The sequence below is a fragment of the Bacillus rossius genome, chromosome 1 (assembly GCF_032445375.1).
Source record: "Bacillus rossius redtenbacheri isolate Brsri chromosome 1, Brsri_v3, whole genome shotgun sequence".
Taxonomy (NCBI): Eukaryota; Metazoa; Arthropoda; class Insecta; order Phasmatodea; family Bacillidae; genus Bacillus; species Bacillus rossius.
This window is the reverse complement of record NC_086330.1, coordinates 123,370,809-123,385,348: the sequence shown is the minus strand read 5'-3', so window position 1 is coordinate 123,385,348 and position 14,540 is coordinate 123,370,809. Positions and strand designations below refer to the sequence as shown.

At 33.4% G+C, this 14,540-nt stretch overlaps 1 protein-coding gene across 1 annotated transcript in view; it reads right to left on the bottom strand.

The window, feature by feature from the left end:
• Window positions 1-237: 237 nt before the first annotated feature.
• LOC134544562 (sodium/potassium-transporting ATPase subunit beta-2-like) overlaps window positions 238-14,540 on the bottom strand; it is a 65,890-nt gene continuing 51,587 nt past the window's right edge. The window contains exons 4-7 of the mRNA XM_063388488.1: window positions 13,079-13,260; window positions 8,360-8,461; window positions 5,630-5,798; window positions 238-1,824 (exon numbers count right to left, since the gene is read on the bottom strand). Of these exons, the coding sequence (XP_063244558.1) occupies window positions 1,715-1,824; window positions 5,630-5,798; window positions 8,360-8,461; window positions 13,079-13,260 (563 nt within the window). The 3' untranslated portion in view covers window positions 238-1,714. The remainder of the gene's footprint in view (window positions 1,825-5,629; window positions 5,799-8,359; window positions 8,462-13,078; window positions 13,261-14,540) is intronic.

The following is a 14,540-nucleotide window of genomic DNA, read 5'->3' as shown; positions in this document are numbered from 1 at the left end:
TTAAACTCTTATTTATTATGTTCAAATTGAACTGTTAAGGTTTTAAATAATCAGAGACTAGCAGTATCTAAATTTTGCTTGGACTAGAAATTTATAGGCTTGAGAAGTTTTTAAGTTCACTTACATATACAGTATTACACATAGGTTTTATTAATTATGATTCAAAACCACAATAGAAATTAGTAATGTGTTTTTAAAGACATAAGTGCACATAACAGTGAAGTTAAATTAGAAAAATACTTTTACAAGTAATTTTTAATGAGACAATCACGCAAACAAATACAATTTTAACAGCAAATTATTATCCTAAAATTAAGACACAAAAAGTACTTCCACTAAACAAATGGCTTTCCTGTATACTAAACACAATTAAAAAAGTAACAAATTATGAAATTCAAAGTAAATCATTAAATACAAGTGAAAAACAGGCATGGGGATACACATAATAATTTCTTAAACTGTCGTTTAAAACGGGGCAAAAATCTAACAAAACATTTTGTTACACATTTCTTGCTACTTTATTAATTTACATTAAAACGTTAAGCTGAACCGTCACCATTATCATAAAATAACAATTTGGTACACTAAACAAAACATACATCATATATATTTTAATATTTGGCTGTACAACTGCCATATGAACAAAAAAGTGTAACAAAACAACACATAACACAAATACACTCTTTACTACCTCAAAATCTGTACAAACTTTAACTATTTGTAATTATCTTTGTAAACAAGAAACATTTTATTTTTTAAGTTTAAAAATATTTGAATATCATTATAATGATTCATGAATAAGTGAAAACAATGCCAATAAAACTGAGATTATAGCACATTAAAATATATGTATTAAAACAACTATTTGTTAAGTTTGTAGAATGAAAGATTTTCTGGTATGCATAACAATAAAGAATACTGAAAGTTACAAGTGTGAAAAAGAAACAAAAATCAACAGCTAAACTTATACATTAAAATACTACATAGGTATACGTTATCTTTGAGAAGCTATCAAGTCCCAAAAAATTTCTTAGCATCAATTTCTTGCTCATGCTCAAGACACAAGTAGTGATCACTTGTGTAGTAAAACTGGCATGGCCCAGAGCTGTTATCATGTAAATGTGACTCATCCACATATTTAAAAGTTCCTCACATAGTTCTGTAATAATAATATTTATAATTTTGTACTATTATCTCCTAAAATATTTACATAACTTCAAACAGTCATATTCCAAGACAAAAAAATGTGAAGACGAATATCTCCCTTAGGGGAATTTGGAGCACACCGAAGATTACAATACTTTTAAAAGCGAACTGCAACAACAGCATTGCTGCTGCAAGGATAAAATGTAAAAAATAAATGTTTCCTTTATGCTATTTTTCAAAAATATTATTAGCTCATTAAAATATCACTATTTTAGACACAGCTATCACATTTATTTGCAGATCATTTACAACTGAGTAAAAATAGTTGCATGACTAGCAGGAATACATTTTATAAGTAAGCTCATTTATCATTTCTTTAAGACACTTAAAATTTCTGTGGTTCTGTCTTGGATGAAAACATTAAGTATATCACATAAGTACACAGAAATGCTAAGTAGTAGTCTCTTCCTTTGTGCTGAGAGGCATTCGGAGGTGGACAGAGAACCACACTAAGTACACTAACCAGAGGACACTTGTTGTTGTGTGGATGGTCATTATTATACATGTGTTAGTCAATCATGACCTCAAAATGGACAGATCCTTCTCGCTGATTGGCATTGCGGACGTAGTTTATGTTTTTTGCCCAGGCTCTGCACTCAATGTTGATCAGCACATTCACTGAAATCCACAAAAGACAAACATGTCAGTACTTCCAAAATGCCCAGGTAAAAATGTAAGAGTTAACCTTGGTGAACGGTGGAGTAGTGTCACATTGCACTAACTCATTACAAGTATCTAATGCAACCACGCAATGTTACTTCACTTCCTCTGCCACTGACTTCCCGCAGTCCCAAGCTAGTGCCTTGCTTGCGAATCTGCCTCCTCTCCATGCTGATGTGCTTGTTTACATAGGCTAAGGCAGATTTCTCCCAAGATGTGTTGTTAGGATGAGATTTTTTGTGGTGAATTGCAATCAAACCAAAATAGAGACTTGATTAATCGAGCTTCCAAATTATCCGAGCAGACCTAAAGTCCCATCACCAGCAAATAATTTTGAAACATTTGCTTATTACCTAAAAATGTAACAGTTGCTGAAATCCTAGGATAACACAGGTCTGCGATGAAAAAGTTTTTTAAATAAATTTATCACAAACACGTAGATGTTGGTCTGTATATAGCAAATATAACCTTTGTTTTAACGTATCACGTCACATTCTTTTTGCATATAGATAAATATATAATAGATCATTAGATTGGTAAGTTAGTTTTTTTTATTTACAAAATTGATTCCACGATCTATATTTCCATTCTATACTCTATGACCGACCATCCTATAGTCTATTGTTACTAACCTGCCTTTCCCCCGTGAGAAAAAGTATAATAAAAAAAGTTTTATGTAGTCTATGACTAATCATAGTGGTTTAAACTGCAAAAAAAAAAGTGTAATAAAAGATTATTTTATAAAATCTGTAACTATGGCTCCTCGGAGTTGAAAAACAATCCAAATGTATTTTGCTATATTTGCGGACAATATACAATAGTTAAGCAAAGATTAAAAATAACAGACTTTGTAATAAATGCTTATTATGCTTACTTCGGAATGAGGTTATGTTACCAAGAGAAACAGTGGGTTCCGCATACAGTATTGCGGCTATGTGTTGAAGTGTTAAGACAGTGACTTACAGTAAATCAAAATCATTGTCATTCGGTATTCCTATGTTGTGGCGGGAACAAAAAAAATCATACAGATGATTGTTATTTTTGTTTGACCAATGTAACAGGATATAATTCTAAAAACCGTGCCAAAATTGTGTATCTTGATGTTTCGTCTGTAACAAAGTCAGTTCCACATGGACCCGAATTACCCATACCAGTTCCTACTAACACTAACAGCTTCGAAACGCCTTTATCACAAAACTCAGAAAAGTGATCATCTGCAAAGCAGTGGTGAAATTTTTCACCCTACAAATGACCCTCGACCTTTAAAACAGCAAGAACTGAATGATTTGGTACAGGATCTTGGATTACTTAAGGACGCTGCAGAACTTCTTGGTTCTCGACTAATAGAAACAGTTTATTAGATGCTGCAACTACATTTTACTGGTATCGAAGTAGAGAACAAGAATTTGTGGAGTATTTTAAGAAAGAGGATAATTTAGTATTTTGCTGTGATATTGGCGGTTTAATACAAAAATTCAATATCAAATACAATACACAAGAATGGCAACTCTTTATAGATTCTTCAAAAAGAAGCTTAAAGGCTGTCCTTTTGCATATCTGCAATAAATTTGCATCGATACCTGTAGCGTATAAAAATATTGTCCAGGCAATGTTAAACGCCTATAAAAATTTAGGTTGTAATATGAGTCTGAAAATTCATTTTTTTAAGTCTCACATTGATTGTTTCCCAAAAAAACTAGGCGACTACAGTGAAGAACAAGGTGAACGGTTTCATCAGGACATAAAAGAGATGGAAAGAAGATATAAAGGCCGTTGAGATGTTAAGATGATGGCGGACTATTGCTGGATGATACACAGAGATGAAATAAAAAATCAAAAGAAAACCAACAAAACTCAGCCTTTTTTAAAAAAGAAAACATTATTGTTTTCTTTATGTATACCTTAATGTTGTATTTTAATAGCTATAGACTCAATAAAACTTTATCAAATATTCTAAAATGATTCTCATTCATTTTATTAAATTTTTGTTTTGTTCTTTTTCGTATTCAAATACTATATCATCTAAATCTGATAAATATTACGTGGTATATATCTTATATGAATACTGTTTTCTATTACTTTTAAGACAATTAAAACAAATATTAACCATTTAACAAAAAACTTAAAAAAAAAATATAATTTCGCAGACCTGTGTAATTAACCTTAAAGATGACATTTACTGGTTGGGTAAATAATGAAGTGGGGAACATTAAATAATATACACTGAAGAAAAAGTGGAAAAACTCCTACCGAAAAATATTACTACTGGGCCAACTGAAAGCCATGACGAATTTCTTATCATATCTGTATTATCCGAAATTTTTCTTATCCGAGTTTGCCACAGTCCAAATTATACCTGAGACACTACTTAAACACCAAAAAGCAACTAAAATAAAAAATAAAAGCATTCTTAGAGTCTAACAAAGGATAACTCAAATCACAAAAATGTAATTTTTAAAGTATTTACGGTAATTCAATTTGAATATAATTTATTTAGCACACAAATTTTGCACCAAACTGTATAAACCAAATCAATAGATATACATATTATGTACTTTGTTTCATGATCTTCTATCTTTTTTTTTTTACCTCATTTATTGATGACGGTACATTTTTCAAACACAAATTCTTGTGGATATACTTTTATAGTTTAAAGTAATTCTGTTCATAACATGCTTATCACAAATTATTGTATTACAAAAATGTATTATGTAATACAGTCAACATTACATTATTTTGGTGAAATACATATTAAGAAACATTTATAAACAAAATACACTATCATATTAAATTTACAGAATTTATTAAATAAAATCAATAGGTAACACTGATTTCTCCTGTTTGAAAAAAATGAAATTGGCTTAAAAATAAAATCATGAAATCTTGTCTAGTTGTTATACGTATCCATTTATGATGACCTTATTGAAAGACTTAAAACAAAACAAAAAATCACTAAAAGAATTATTAGTACTTGGTGTTGCAAAATTTTGTAAATACATTTGGTTTCACTGTCAAATGAAAGCCATAAAGAATTTACTTTCTTATTACATTTTAATGAATTTGATTTTATCCTGATTATTCATATCACTGTCATAAAATGCAGAAGAATCTAATAATATCTACACTTCTTTGCTCATGGTGGAGAAAATTTATTCAGTCCAGTAAAAAGGTACATTATATTTGGTAAACCTACTAAATTAATTAAATGTAATTCTTATAATAGAACAGCAGTCTCAAAGCTTTGCAGAAATACCCTAAAATGCATTACTGCATTCAAGAACTGCTAAGCTTACATTTTTAAAAAATTGTTTAAGATTCAGTTTCATGCACTATGTTGATTATTTTTTTCACCATTACTATTATTTGAGGGTATTTATTTAAAATTAATCATAATAGCTTATTTTCATTTTATGTTTTAGCTAAAAGTTTCACAACACACCTTTGCTAAATATATTTTATGATCACTTGTGTGACCTCTTTAAGGCTTCAGAATCATGTTTACTAATATATGTTAAGAAAATTTTTGACCCAACAACAAAAAAGCAAGAGAGCTATCAAAATAAAATTACTTGAATATGAATACGCTATAATTAATATTGATGACAAGAAAATAAACTGCCAGACCAAGGCTTACTACAGTAGTTCCTATATCAGAACAAGTTGTAGCTAAAATAGGTACATAATAAACAAACAGTAATTTTTCATAATGAAATCAAAAATGAAGTAACCATTACCTTGAATAAAGAGTAAAATGAAAACTTACAAGCGGGTCTTTCTAGGCGGACGGCGACCAGCGGGCTGAGGTAATCCTCCTGGAACGTGTAAGGGTAGTAGAAACTGGGAAATCCTTGCATTGGGTGGTAGGAGAAGGTCCCTGAGTTCTCCCTGTCTGCTGGATTTTCACCTTGGCAGCTCACCCAAACCATGTTCCTCTGGGAGGAGAAAAATCACATTAACTGGAGTGCCAAAATACTATGATGAATCACTCATCGCCATCCACAGAAAAATTTAGACACATGCACAAAGATCACTGCACACATCATAAAACATTGGTAACTGTATTTTAATGGAAGGGAACTACAAACCATTGCATAAATTACCCTGCCATGAAAGAAGTATATGTAAACAGCATTTTGCTTCTGAAATCTTAAATTTTTTACCATTTTTGATTTTAAAAAAATATTATTTTACAGAAAATTAGAGTACTTACCTTTTTTGAAAGTTTACATTAACTTAGCATCATAGTCTTAATAATTTTTTTTCCGCATATTACCAACTTAATTCAGAACTTTTTCTAACGGTTAACAAGAGCTAGTTACCTAAATGCTGCCAATGCTTTGAAATGTAAACGGAATTGAAACATCTTCAGTTTAGTTATTGCTGTAGTTTTAAACAACACTGTGACCAAGTGCCAGCAACAGCATGATGCGCCTTGGGCGGTGTGCTGTGTTCTCCGCGGTCCTGCTATGGCTGGAATGGTTTGAGGACTGTTTCACAAGTAACGTTAATGGGATGCATGAACGCCAGTAGATGTTGGAGCCATGATTTGGAGTATCGAATTTACGTACGGTGCGAGAGAAAAGTGTGCAAGCCACCTTACGCAAATGGACTGTATGCGCCAGTGTTAACTTTCGTGTCCAGTAATGTGGAGCATGCTAATCAAATGGTGTGCACTTCAGACGTATCTTCCAGATGGACGAAAAAGCAAGCAAGTCTCGTTGGTTAATTTTCCATTAGGCCCCTGCCAGAAGTGTTTCAGACACTGCGCCTGTAACGTGAAAGTCAATTTTCGTGTGTTATTTATTTTGGCTTCACATGGAAAACATTTTTAGTTTTGTTTTACAAGGCCTTGAACCTTTTACTGAACTCTGTAAATTCCTTGCTGTACCAACAGCCCAGTTAAAACACTACATCCACACGGACTATTAACACTTTAATACTGTAAAAATAAATCTGTGTTAATGCTTTAGTTTAATATTTTTTATGGCTATTCAATACGTTTGTATGGTACATTAATGTTAAGATTTTTTATGCGGCCACATATTTTATTTGTAATGCTGCTTTTAGAGTGTTAAAAAATGGTAATATTTATCCTTATAATATAAGCATAGTAATTTAATGGTACAAAATCCACTTTCTCCGACATACTGGTATTTTTTGGTATGCGCAAAAATAGCAAGTACTATGCTTATGAGACTGCTTCAAGCAAAGTGGCGCATTGTGCTGCAGATGGTGAACGAGTCAGTCACATACACTACGCCTAAACTGTCGTGTGCACTAGTCTGCATGAAAGAATGTAGTTCTGTAGTTCAACACACCCACATGTAAATATAAAGTTATCATAAGGCTACTGATAGAATAAATATAAATAAAACCTACTTTAAATTACGTAAAATAAACAATTAATATTAAATACAATAATTCACTAAAATAGTATAAAAAAGTTCTTTACTAATCTAGAAGCAACATCTACCCACTTCAGCGCAAGTAAATCAACCTTACCAACATAATAATCCCACAAAAGAAAATTAAAAATAATAACAAATAAACTATATCTGTTGGTTTCATAAAAAAAAATATTAGCATTTACAAATAATTTTAGGAAGTCCAACAATTTTGTAACCAGGGGTTACAATATGCAGAAAAAGAAATGTTGCAAAAAAAAACTTTATGAAGAAACTTTATAGTTGCCATCTTTTAGTTATTATTGGTGAATAACTCATCTGAAAGGTATTATAGTACTTATAAGTTGTCCTTATAATCGCATTACTTGTAGTTTGATTTATGATGGAGAATTCACTATTTAAAACCTATGTAAGTTCAAGTAAATATACATACATTACATTTAATGCTAACCAAGACATAAAATTTAATTATAATTGATGAATAGTTGTGACAAAACCATGTTTCCGGAAGAAATATTTATAAACATTTTGGCTCTTTGTAAACAAACCAAAAATTACAGTGAATTTTATGTGTTCAAATTTAGTACATTAAAACAGTAACAAGGCACTTAAGCAATTTTCATTTATTTCTAATCATAATTATATGACAATCATTACATTATTTGTCACATATTATTTCAGATTACATTTTTCAGTCTTGCCACACTTTTTTTTTTTGCATATGAATCATGTTTATCAACTCCTCCAATGGTTTCCTATGAGATCTGTATTACTTTCTCTTTGGATGTACATTCTATTTCAAGAGACTCATTGTATTATTGCTTGATCATATCTTGAGAAAAAAAGCTCTACAAAAGAAACATAAAACCTACCCCCTTGATGAAATCAATATTTTAAATTGCAAAATTACAATTATGATGAAGATAAAATTTTCTCTGCAGTTAGGTCAAGAAAAAAAAAAAGAATAAACTTACAAACAGCATGAAGAGTCACTACTCTGTAGGCATTTTTTTAACTAACGTACTTTTTCCCCCCAACCTTCACCTATAGGCCTATGTAGCAGCAAGACATAACATTGCACAACTTACTTCCTTAGGGTCAGTTCTGTTAATCGCCTCCTTTAAGCTGTCGGGCATATCTTCTGGTAAACTCTCTGGGTCATTGTAATATTCTGGCACCCAGCCGAAAATCTGTGAACAAAAATACACGGAGAGGTCAAAACAAATCAAACAAAACCAGTAACTTCAAGTCTAGCCATACAGCTCCATTTATTACGATCTTGCCAACGAGATAAAGCAAAATAAAATTAAAAAATATAAATACATGCTATCCAGTACAACATTTATGTATATTGTTTTTCTTGCAGCCACAGTCTGACCTGTGGTTCTGTAGTTACAACTGCTGGCTTGCAAGCCAAACAAGGTTCCTAACACTCGCTCTAGACTGTTTTCCTCTATTAATCTCTCATGCACCGCCGCGGCGACTGCCGAAGTGTGTGGGCGAAGGGCTGCCCCGTCCTGTGCTTGGCAAACACACCAGAGACATACCGGACAGTACGGTGAAAACAAGGCGTTGTTGGCACATCAGCCCGATAGATGACAGACTGTAGCACGGGCGTCTCTGGCGGGGGGTAACGCGGGGGACACATCCCCCCCATTATTTTCAAGTACAACCAGTAGTTTTATAGTATTTTAATTTTTATAAAATACGTGTGATTACATTAATCAAATAAATTAGTAGATCATGTTTCAGCTAATATCTACCCACAAAGCATATGATTGAAAAAGTAAGTCATTTTTCCTTCTCTTCTTAGAAATGCGTTTTTCGAAAAAACCCTAACACGTAGGAGAATAACTGCGTATCTCAGGAGTAATATGTTCGACGGGCGGCACTTTGAAAGCCAATAAGAACATGAGATGCTGCTATTGTTATCTGTACGTTCCCGTAACATGATCAGACGCCCTTCAATCCGCTTATACACACACACCTACACACACATCAATATGCCAGTTCCGAAGCTTCCAACTGTAGGAGTGGTTGTGGTTTTAGTTACTTGCGAATTTAGGTGTTATATATATTAATGAAAACATGGATAAGTTCGTTATTATAATTAAGAAGCGTAAATGTTAGGAAGAATCAACAAGTACACAATTAAATGAATATGAAAGTAATGTTGAAGTACAAACTTCAGTGTGTGTTCCTGAAAGTGCTGGCTCTAGTGTTACTTTAAATGATGCAGATAAGAATTTGTTTCCAAATCAACTACTTCAACTGCCAAACTTTCCTGTTCAAAACCTAAAAGGACGAACCCTGCAGTTTCAGATTTCGTGGTTTAAAGACTTCAAATGGCTAAGTATTGAACAAAACGTAAATGGTATTATTTGTTTCTACTGCAATCGATATTGCTATTTAAATCCAGACAAAATACTTGTGAAGAAGATGGAGAATTAATTCACAATGGACGGTTTCAAGAATTGGAAGAAAGCTCTGGAAAGATTTCGAGCTCACAAAAAATCTGATTCTCATAAACAAGCTGTTTTAAGTTATCGTCAGTTAAGTCAGCCTATCGAAATGCAACTGAGTTCTGTTAAACAACAAGAACAGAAAATAGCTACAGAATGCCTTCAAAAAATATTGAGCTCTGTTAGATTTTTAGGGAGACAAGGTTTGGCAATAAGGGGCCATGTGTCAGACAGTGGAAACCTACAGTGTTTATTAAATCTGCGATCAGAGGATGTCCCTGATCTGAATGGGTGGATTAAAAAACAGAGAGAGAAGTTTACTTCTGGAGAAATTCAGAATGAGATGCTTAGTATGATGGCAAATGAAATTGTAAGGTGTATTTGTAACAGTGTTCGTCCACAAGAACTTCCAATATTTTCCGTAATCTGTGACGGTACCCGCAATATAAGTGGTATTGAGCAATTAAGTATTTGCATTCCTTGGGTAGACGCGGATCTTGAACTACATGAAAGTTTTCTGGGACTTTACAGCACAACAGACACAACAGGTAGGGCTATAGCATCTGCTATATTGGACATATTAACTAGACTAAATCTACCTGTTAGTATGCTCTGGGGACAGACGTATGATGGGGCTGCCAATATGAGCGGTATATATAATGGAGTGCAATCGGTAATTATAACGAGGCAGCCATTAGCAATATTTGTACATTGTGGTGCTCATTGTGTGAATCTGGTGATAAGGGAAAGTTGCGAAGTCTCTGCCTGTTCTAAAAATGCAATGCAATGGGCTCATGAGTTAGGTGTCTTGTTTTCTCACTCATTTAAAGCACAAGGAAGGTTTGTTTCTGTAGTTGAATCTAAATCTGAAGGTCCAATACGTAATATCAGTAAATTAAAACCGCTCTGCCCTACAAGATGGTTGTATAGAGGTAACCAAATTCGAGAAATTTTAGATAAATATGACATTATACTAGAAACATTACAAGAAATTACTGAAACCGAAAAGCAGCTTACAAGTGCTCCTGGTCTATTGGCTCACTTAGAATGCGGCACAACTCTATTGGGTCTATTATTAGGGAAGAAAATAATTGACATGTTGGAGTTTCTGAATAAGTCATTTCAAAGTCGGCAGCAAACTGTATCAGGATTGATTAAAGCTGTTGAAATTGTTTCAGAAAGTATTCAAAACCTTCGCAACAAAGCAAGTTTTGAGGAAATAATGCAAGGAGCGAATGAAAAAATAGAACAATGTAATTTGAAACCCATTTCATTGCCAAGAATGAAGAGAATACCAAGAAAGTACAGGTTCGGGAGAAGATTGGGTTCCTGAAGATATCAATGTTTATTACAGGAAAGAATATTTTGCCATAATTGATGCAACTCTGAAAGGTCTAGAATCGACATTTGCTTAAGTCGATCTCTTGCGCCTTCGGAAATTAGAAGATACATTGTTATCATGTATGGACGAACAAAACCTTACGAGTCTACTTCGAAATTATTCAGAAATAGATGTCGCATCGTTTTCAGTTGAGGTGAAAATGTTTCTACAGAAGTATGGTGTTTCGTGTGTCAGTGATGTTCGTAATATATTACAAAAAATGTCGCCAGAAGTTAGGGCTATGTTTAAGAATGTTGAAAACTTAGTGCGCCTCTTGATTGTGGTACCTACTTCTTCATGCGAAGCTGAACGGAGTTTTAGCTCCCTACGAAGACTAAAAACATATTTAAGAAACAGCATGACTCAAAAACGTTTAAATAATGTTATCTGCCACACACACCAAGATTTGCTAGACCTTCTCAACCTGGAAGAGTTAGCAGCAAGATTTATTGCAGCCAGTGACCGTCGCAGGACAATCTTTGGTCCAATCAGCATTTAAAAATAGGTAAGTGAAGTGATATATGTTAACACAATTCAGTAGTGCCTGTCAGTACATGTGATACTTTTTTGAGTTGATTATTCCTCTAAGTTTGTTATCTGAGTACATAATTCAATTTATAAACAGCTACGACATGACTTTACCACAGATTGTCGCATGAACAAAAAAATATGGTTCAAACTGAAACTTGACAGAGGTAGCATTTTAAAAATTTTTTTGATGTACCCACCAAAATTTATTTGCCAGAGACGCCCATGGACTGTAGCAATGGTCAATTTGAACTATGTGCATGTTTAATACATAAGGGATTACTGATGTAGCATAGTTTATGGCTAGATGAAACAAATCACACAAATACCTAAATGTCCCAGAGTTTGACCCCTCACCCTTCCCCACTCAGCGCAGGGCAATATACGTCACCAACCAAAAGCTGATGAATGTTTCATCAATTTATCTTGCAATATAACCTAACATTAAATTGCTTCCTTCACAATACACAGTTTACACATTATCATATCCATCGATCCCCTGCAACTAACGCTGCCAGTCTGTAATATAAAATCACTGTATTTCATCAAATTTTGAAACAATACATTATTAATTGCAACCGGCAAATGACTAATGAGATTTGAACATGCTTTAACTATTAAATCATTACACATTCAATTCATTAAAAGTTTCTCTTGTATTTAATAAATTATGAAAACAGATGGGGTTTCAACTAAACATGAATCTGTAATTAAAAAAAAAAGCAGAATGGTTTTAAGACATTAAAGAAACAAACTAGTATTAAAATTACTAATCCAGTTTCGTAACTAATCCAGTTTGTCTATATACTTCCCATTGTTTTCCAGATTTTCCCTGTCTGTGGAAACCCTGGTCATAGGTCCCGAGTTGTTCAACTACCGAATAGGTTGGGTGATTTTACTTTTTGAAAAAATATCCCTCCTTGGTTTAGGACTGGATATTGTGCATACTGCAGGGAAGGCAATAGCAAACCACCACAGTATCATCTCTCCTAGTAGGCTCCATCCACATCATGGCCCTCCCTGGTCCGACCAACCCATCATCACCATTACAGCTAAATATCCAAGTTGGAAAATTTTTTGGAAAAATGTAACCAAATAACTTACCTTTTTTTTCCCCATTACCATCTTACACTTACATAATTTAACATAGGTTAGTATAAGTTAAACAATAATTAGGTTTGTGCAAATTAATAGACACTGTTTAAAGAACAACTTTTTATTTCCATCAGCTGGTAGAGAGTAAGCATGTCTCCAACCCATCTCTAAAATGTTAAATGAGCCGGTGGTAAAGAAACACAAAATATGTGTTTTATTTGGTTCTGTTTGTACAAAAAAATTGATAACATTTATTTGTGTGTTTCTGTAAAAGTAAAACTCTAGAAAATTCCCCCAAAAATACTATTAGGTTAAATTACATCTCTAACTGCAGCTCCTACCCTGTTCAGCTTGATGAATATGCAAGGGGCGTTCTTGTGGTAGCTGTAGCCGTTGCTGCTGCTGCACTCCCCCCACTTGTTGACGGGCACCTCGCACACCTGCTTGCCGATCGGCGGCCGGGTGAAGTTGCAGCTCACTTGGTTCTGGCCCTTGCCCGGCAGCTTGTTCTTGTCCAAGTACACTGTGACACACGACACAGCGGTGCACTCGCCACAGCCAGTGGTGGTCCTTGGGGCCCTGAGGCCTTAGTGAGGGGTCTGGGGGATATGAAATAATCCCCAGAGAACGGGGGCTCGGGGGCATACTTCTCAGAAAATTTAAAAAATGAACTCTTTAAAATATTTTCTAAGCCAATTAGGAACTTGAATTTCAATGATGGTTTGTTAATGAACCACGATTTGTTAAAAAGACATCAGTCACAACAGGTAAATTGTTGGGAAACTGATAAAAAAATTTTTTTGTTTCTGATAGTTTAAAAGTAATTGTTGAGTTATGTACTTTATGCCGACCACAGTCCTGATGCGTTTAAGACTAAGCTCAAAAAAAGACATCAGTCACAACAGGTAAATTGTTGGGAAACTGATACAAATTTTTTTTTCAGTTTCTGATAGTTTAAAAGTAATTGTTGAGTTATGTACTTTATGCCGACCACAGTCCTGATGCGTTTAAGACTAAGCTCAAAAAAACTTTTTTTAAGCATTATTTATGCCTTTACTATAACAAAATACGTATCTGATTTATTCCAGAAAAAGCACTATGCATTGTTTGTGAAAATTGGCTTATTTTACATAATAATATCAGAATGGATAGCTTACAAATTTTTACAAAATTTTCCAAGTGTCAGTATTATGTAATTAGAATCATAAAACAAAACATATTAAATCAAACATTTCTTGTTATGCATAGTGTCAAGGCTGTCTTTTTATACTCACTGGTTACACGAACAAAAACCTTTTAACACCTCAGATATTACAAAATCTTAAGATTTTTTAAAATCTTCAGTTTTTTCTCATTTGCAGTGCTGGTATCCACTGGATATCTAAGAATTCTCTTGTAAAACCCCATAATTTCACTTGAAACATACTGCTTAAGTTTTTCCAAGTCTTTAATTGACTGTCCAAAAAATGATAAAAGCTAGTAATATTAAACGTCATCCTCTCCTCTCTTAATTTGCGTTTGCTTTCTTCGGAAGTTGCTGTTTGAAGTCCAAAATTTCTGATTCTTTAAGTTCTTTAAAATTTATTTTTCTGGCTTGCTGCTTTTAATCATGTTTTCAATGACTTAATTTGTGCTGAAAATTCTACATTGTTTTTGAAATCTTCCGGATATAACTCCAAAATTCCTGTCACATGGTAAAAATACTATAGCCTCTTACAGGGACGAAATACGTGATTTTTTTAAAATCTACCTGAATCAGTAAGTGAAATAAGATACCTACTAAGCGACTGGTTCTTATTTTGT